Here is a 5,867-nt window from a genome sequence, read left to right as displayed (position 1 = left end):
AGCAGCCACCCCCGCCACAGCCCGCCAAGCCTCAGCAAGTCATCCAGCATCACCCTTCACCCCGGCACCACAAGTCAGACCCCTACTCAACTGGTAAGTGGGCTTCTCTCCCCCCTGGGGCTCAGGGAAGTTTGGTGCTGGGCCCAGGGCTTTGTCCTCAGGCAGCCAGACAGTTTAGCTCATGCTTCAGGCTGAGGTTGGAAAGAGGAGGCTGAAAGCATTTAGATGTTTCTTGCAGTGTGTTTATTAGGTATCTTGCTTGCAAGCTGAATGTCTGAGAGTAAGGCACCTGTTGGCCCTACTCTTGGAACTCAGGGTCAAAAGTGTTATAGTGCATCATGATCCCTTCTAGGTGGGGAATCTGGGAGCTTTGAGAGGTACCTAGTCTATCTGGGGGTCAGAGTAGGCTTCCTGAAGGTGATGACCAGAGGATGAGCAGGAGGTAGTTTAACAAACAGTGAGGGGTGAGGTCCAGGCAGGGGCAGGCCTGGGCAGCGAGAGCTGTTTGAGAACCTGCAGGAATTGGTACCCTTCTTTCAGTACCGTGAGGCTTACTTGGTAGAGCCAGGACTGTGTCAGGGAGAATTGGGCTGAAGCTCAAAGGCAGTATAGTACCTTCTTCACCCAGGAGCCATTCCCATCTCCTGCTACCTGGTCCAGGGAGCCCTTTTATCCTTAACAGCATTGGTCAGGCCATGCCTTCTTTCCTTTCCTGGGCATTTGTTATCAGACATCCTGGCTGGCCCCAGTAGGGGAACATGGCAGTCAGTGCCTCCTGGTGTGAAGTGTGAAGGTCAAGGATGAGGTCCCTAGACTTGGTAGTGTAGACAGCAGCCTGACTTGGAGATGCAGCAGTGCTGCCCACAAATTGAACAAGGTTTTGACTTATACTGTGACTGCTCCTAAACCTAGCAAAAGCTGCAAGGTGCCAAGTGGATTGCTGAAACCCTAGGCCAAGAACAGCTGACTGTCCACTCTGGGAAAGACTGGTGCTGGTTTTAGCACCTGCACACCTGTACCTGTTCCCACCCTTGAACAAGGCCACATTTCTTGTGGAGGGCAGTGATAAGCAGGTGATGAGATACTGTCAGAAAAGCCGGCACTAGGGGCTGGGCAGGTCACCTCTGGCCCCCTGGGTCAACCTCTCCTTGAGCTTCCTCTGCCAGGGATGGTCACAGGGAATGGTGTGGGTTAGAGCCCAGCTAGGGGCTTTGAGTCAAAGGCCAAGTTGTTGGAGTCCCAATTGCTCAGATGGCATCCCTAGGTGCTGGGCCAACTTTCAGCCTTTTTCTCTGAGCCACTGGGCCTCCCTTCTAGGTGCTGGTGGAGGAAGCCACCAATAGTCAGGCAGTTTCTACAAATCTTAGGTTTGAGAGCCTACCATAGCCCTCGTCAGCCTCATCAGGCTCTCCCGAAGAAGTCACCCCAGGCAGAAGCCTGTCAGAATCATATGCCTGTGGCTGGCTAGCAGGCCTGGAACAAGGTCACTCAGCACCTAGGCCAGCAGAACTAGCCACATGGGGCTGTGTCCAAGGCATGGGGACCCACTAAAATAGGCACTGCTGTCCAGGGCATGTGTGGAGGGCCCAACGGAGTCTGTGCTGGCAGATGGCAGCTGGAAGTAGGCCTGGAGGAGGTCAGTGGAAGGGCCGGCACACACAGCCTGATTAGGTGATTCAACGCGAGGCATGAGGCAGGACCCAGGAGCACAGGCTCTGCAGAGAGGGGGCTTTCTTTTGTGTACAGTGTGGCTTGTCCCATGGTAGAACTAACCAAGACGTGTCAGGGATTCAAACAAGAGGGTGTCCCCTTGCTGAGGTGGATGAGAGAGAGTCGAGGGCAGGACTCGGTGGCTCCTCCAGCTACCTGGTCCTGAGGGTTGGCCCACTGTGACATAGGGCTGTTTCCTCACCAACGAAGCTGAGGTGTCAGGCTCTAGTGCTTGGCCAGGCCTTTCCTAGGGGCCAGTAGTAGGGCTTTCCAGGCTTCCCTGTATCGCGAGCTTGGACCCTGTGGTTGCCCGAGTCCCTCCAGCCATTGGCTGGATAAAGGTGGGTGTGCTCGCCCACTCTTTGCAAAAACCACAAACCCAGGACCTGTTCTTCCAGCTCTGCTGTAGTACAGGCCAGTTCCATGCTAGCCTTAGGCCCCAAGCAGCTGTCCGGACAGGCAGGCAGGCTGAGCCACATGGGGACAGCCAGAAACCAGGCTGCCTACTCTGTGGGGTTTTTGATGTGCCTTGTATTTAACCCAGGCCATGCCGTAGAACCATCTGGAGGGCTTTTCAAAAGTTCTCAGGCTCAGACTCCACCTGGGATCAAATGTATCATGGTCTGCACTTCTCAAATCTTCTGATCATCAAACAGCAGGACTAAGTGCATGGCTCCACAAAGCCCTCTACTTGCTGAGCTCGGGGCCTGACTGAGCCAGGCCTAGGGCCGGTGGCCTCCATATCAGTCCCACTGACAAACTCCTTGTCCCCTCTCCTAGGTCACCTCCGTGAAGCCCCCTCCCCGCTTATGATACATTCCCCCCAGATGCAACAGTTCCAGAGCCTGACCCACCAATCACCGCCCCAGCAAAGTGTCCAGCCGAAGAAGCAGGTAAAGAGCAGGGCTGGGCCTCGGCCCCCAGGGCCAGGCACGGGCCAGGGCCAAGGCCGCCCGCCCACCTCACCGGCCGCCGTGCCTGTGCCGTCCCAGGAGCTGCGCGCGGCCTCCGTGGTCCAGTCCCAGCCCCAGCCCCTGGTGGTGGTGAAGGAGGAGAAGATCCACTCGCCCATCATCCGCAGTGAGCCCTTCAGCCCCTCGCTGCGGCCAGAGCCCCCAAAGCACCCGGAGAGCATCAAGGCCCCCGTCCACCTGCCCCAGCGTGAGTGCCCCCTCCACCCCCAGCCAGGGTTGGATGTGAGCTCTCTATGGGCTGGCCAGCCAACTGTGCTCGCCCAGTTCAGGAGCCCAGACCCACGGGCTCTTTGTATTTCAGGACCTGAGATGAAGCCTGTGGACGTCGGGAGGCCTGTGATCCGGCCCCCTGAGCAGAATGCACCCCCGCCAGGGGTCCCCGACAAGGATAAACAGAAACAAGAGCCGAAGACACCAGTGGCACCCAAAAAGGTAGGGACCATGGGCCCACAAGTGTACCTCGCCCCAAGAGGCATTCACATAGTAGCAGGGCCTCTCACCCACCCAGTGGTCTCTCTGCCTTGCAGGACCTCAAAATCAAAAACATGGGCTCCTGGGCTAGCCTGGTGCAGAAGCACCCCACCACCCCATCCTCCACAGCCAAGTCATCGAGCGACAGTTTCGAACAGTTCCGCCGTGCTGCCCGGGAGAAGGAGGAACGTGAGAAGGCCCTGAAGGCACAGGCCGAGCATGCAGAGAAGGAGAAGGAGCGGCTGCGGCAGGAGCGCATGAGGTGGGCGGGGGCTCTGCGGGCAGGGGCTCCTGGGGCGCCCTGGACCCTAGGCTGACCTGGAGCCCTGCTCTGCTCAGGAGTCGAGAAGACGAGGACGCGCTGGAACAGGCGCGGCGAGCCCATGAGGAGGCGCGCCGGCGCCAGGAGCAGCAGCAGCAGCAGCGGCAGGAGCAACAGCAGCAACAGCAGCAACAGGCAGCTGCCGTGGCTGCTGCCGCCGCTCCCCAGGCCCAGAGCTCCCAGCCCCAGTCCGTGCTGGACCAGCAGCGGGAACTGGCCCGAAAGCGGGAGCAGGAGCGAAGGCGCCGGGAAGCGGTGAGTCAGGGTCCTTAGTGGGGACCCCTAGGGGCAGGGGTCCAGCCCTGGAGGAGCTGGGGAAGGGGACCCTGAACCTGGAGGGGTGGGGGCATCACTCTCCAAGAGGTAGGGCAGGCAGGGAGCGTGTTGGGTGGGTGCCTGGAGCTTGTCCACACCTGCTGGCTCTGGGCTCTGAGGTGGCTCAGTCCTAGTGCTGGGCAGGTACAGTGCCCTGAGGAAGCAGCGGATACTGGAGCGAGGTGGGGAGAAGCAAGGGCTTCTCACTCCCTGACTCCCTCCTTCCTCTCCCCTCCAGATGGCAGCTACCATTGACATGAATTTCCAGAGTGACCTGTTGTCAATATTTGAAGAAAATCTTTTCTGAGAGCACCTAGGTGACTTCTGACTTTGATTTTCTGGCAAAACATTGACTCTCCATAGTGTTAGGGGCGACAGTGGAGGCAGTAGTAGAGGCCAGGGCGAGTCTCCAGGCCTGGCCCTTGTGCATGCTACGCCGGGGCAGGCCTGACGGGCAGCTGAGGACCGCAGAGCCCGTCTGCCTTACAGCCAGCTGGACGTCCCACCACCCGCCACCCTTATAGGACGTCAGCTCAGAGCACGTCTCGCCACAAGCAAGTCTCGCCACGAGCAAGTGCCGGCCAGACCCAAGCCTGCGTCCCCGCGTGCGGGCAGAGGCCCTTCTCTCCGCCAAATGTCTATAACAGTATACACAGGACATCGTCGCTGCCGCCACCATGACTGGTTTTCTGTTCCTGAGAACGTGACGTTTATGACGTCCTGCCTGCTGGGAGCCCTTCTGCACACCCCAGCCTCCACAGTCTGCCCCCAGGAGACCAGGGCAGGCCCAAGCAAGCTGGAGGTGGGCGAGGGTGCCAGCCCATCCCCTTGCTGGCACTGACTTTGCCTTGAACAGATTCCACCCCTCCCCTCCCCCCACAAGCCTTTAATCGAGAGCCGCTCTCTGTAAGTGTTCGCTTGTGCAAAAGGGAATAGTGCCGTGGAGGTGTGTGTGTGTCCATGGCAATCCAGAGCGAGGTGACTGTCACGCACGTGTGGGCTGGCCTTACCCAGTGAGTGAGGCCACCAACCAAAGTCAGTTCTTTCCCACCTGTGTTTCTGGTTGTTTTTTTTGTTTTGTTTTTTTTTTTCTATATATATATTTTTTGTTGGATTCTATTTTATTTTTAATTCTTCTCCAGACACAATGGCACTGCTTTATCTCTGAAATGGTGTGATCTTCTCATTGGGCAGCGGCTACCACCGCACTGTGGGTAGTGTGTGACCGTGGCTGTACTGTATAGTGAAACATAGTTGGCATATCTTTGAAGTTTGTTGGTGACTCCACCAAACTGGTGTAAAAAAAAAACTTTAAAAACCCACAAAAAAAACCAAAAAACTGCCTATATTTTACTCAGTTTCAAACTATTAGTCTATTTTAATTATAAAGCCAGAACACTGCATTTTCTTCCTCCCCACCACCCCACCCCATACTACCCCAATTCTTGGCTTCTGTTTTTTCAACGTCAAATCTGTTTGAGTTGTTTTTTACCAGGAAAGGAAGGGCCAGGGGACAAGGCAGGTGCTGGGGGCCACAGACAGAGCCAGAGGCTCCCCACCGGCACCCACCCAGCCAGCCAGCAGCCCCTTCCCTCACTTTTTTTTTTAATTTTATAATTGGACCCCTTGGTGAGGTTACACGTGCCATGAGAACCCACTCTACACCACAATGCTGGTGCCTCAGTGTTGGCCAAACTCTGGAGTCAGTGACTGGTTTGACTTTCATACGGTGAATATGCATTTCGTCTGTACTGATCATGGAATAAACACATCTCTCTTTTTTAATGCTGGTGTCTCCCTGATATTTCTTTGTGAACCACCCGTTGCCTAGGCTAGTCCTGGAGGTCCCCAGACCCTAGGCCATGTCTGTACAAGAACTGCCAGAGGGCACCCAGCCCATCTCTCATGGTCTGTCCCTGCCGTCCCAAGCTGAAGCTGTGACAGGGAGCCCAGGTACCCATTCTCCTCTCCTAGGCAGGTGACATGCTCCAGCAGAACCTGGCCAGACTTCAGACAGTATTCTCCTTCACCCTCTTCCATCCTGTCTCCCACTCACCAGGAGATTTGGGCCACTT

At 56.7% G+C, this 5,867-nt stretch overlaps 1 protein-coding gene across 1 annotated transcript in view; it reads left to right on the top strand.

Moving 5' to 3' along the window:
* BRD4 (bromodomain containing 4) overlaps positions 1-5,125 on the top strand; it is a 32,077-nt gene extending 26,952 nt beyond the window's left edge. The window contains 7 exon segments of the mRNA XM_039867642.1: positions 6-93; positions 2,491-2,603; positions 2,703-2,871; positions 2,986-3,116; positions 3,212-3,417; positions 3,495-3,732; positions 4,031-5,125. Of these exon segments, the coding sequence (XP_039723576.1) occupies positions 6-93; positions 2,491-2,603; positions 2,703-2,871; positions 2,986-3,116; positions 3,212-3,417; positions 3,495-3,732; positions 4,031-4,099 (1,014 nt within the window). The 3' untranslated portion in view covers positions 4,100-5,125.
* Positions 5,126-5,867: the final 742 nt, after the last annotated feature.

This window comes from Pteropus medius, unplaced genomic scaffold, assembly GCF_902729225.1.
Source record: "Pteropus medius unplaced genomic scaffold, Ma_sr-lr_union100, whole genome shotgun sequence".
NCBI classification, from domain to species: Eukaryota; Metazoa; Chordata; class Mammalia; order Chiroptera; family Pteropodidae; genus Pteropus; species Pteropus medius.
The sequence above is the reverse complement of the archived record's forward strand: the minus strand, read 5'-3'. Positions and strand labels throughout refer to the sequence as shown.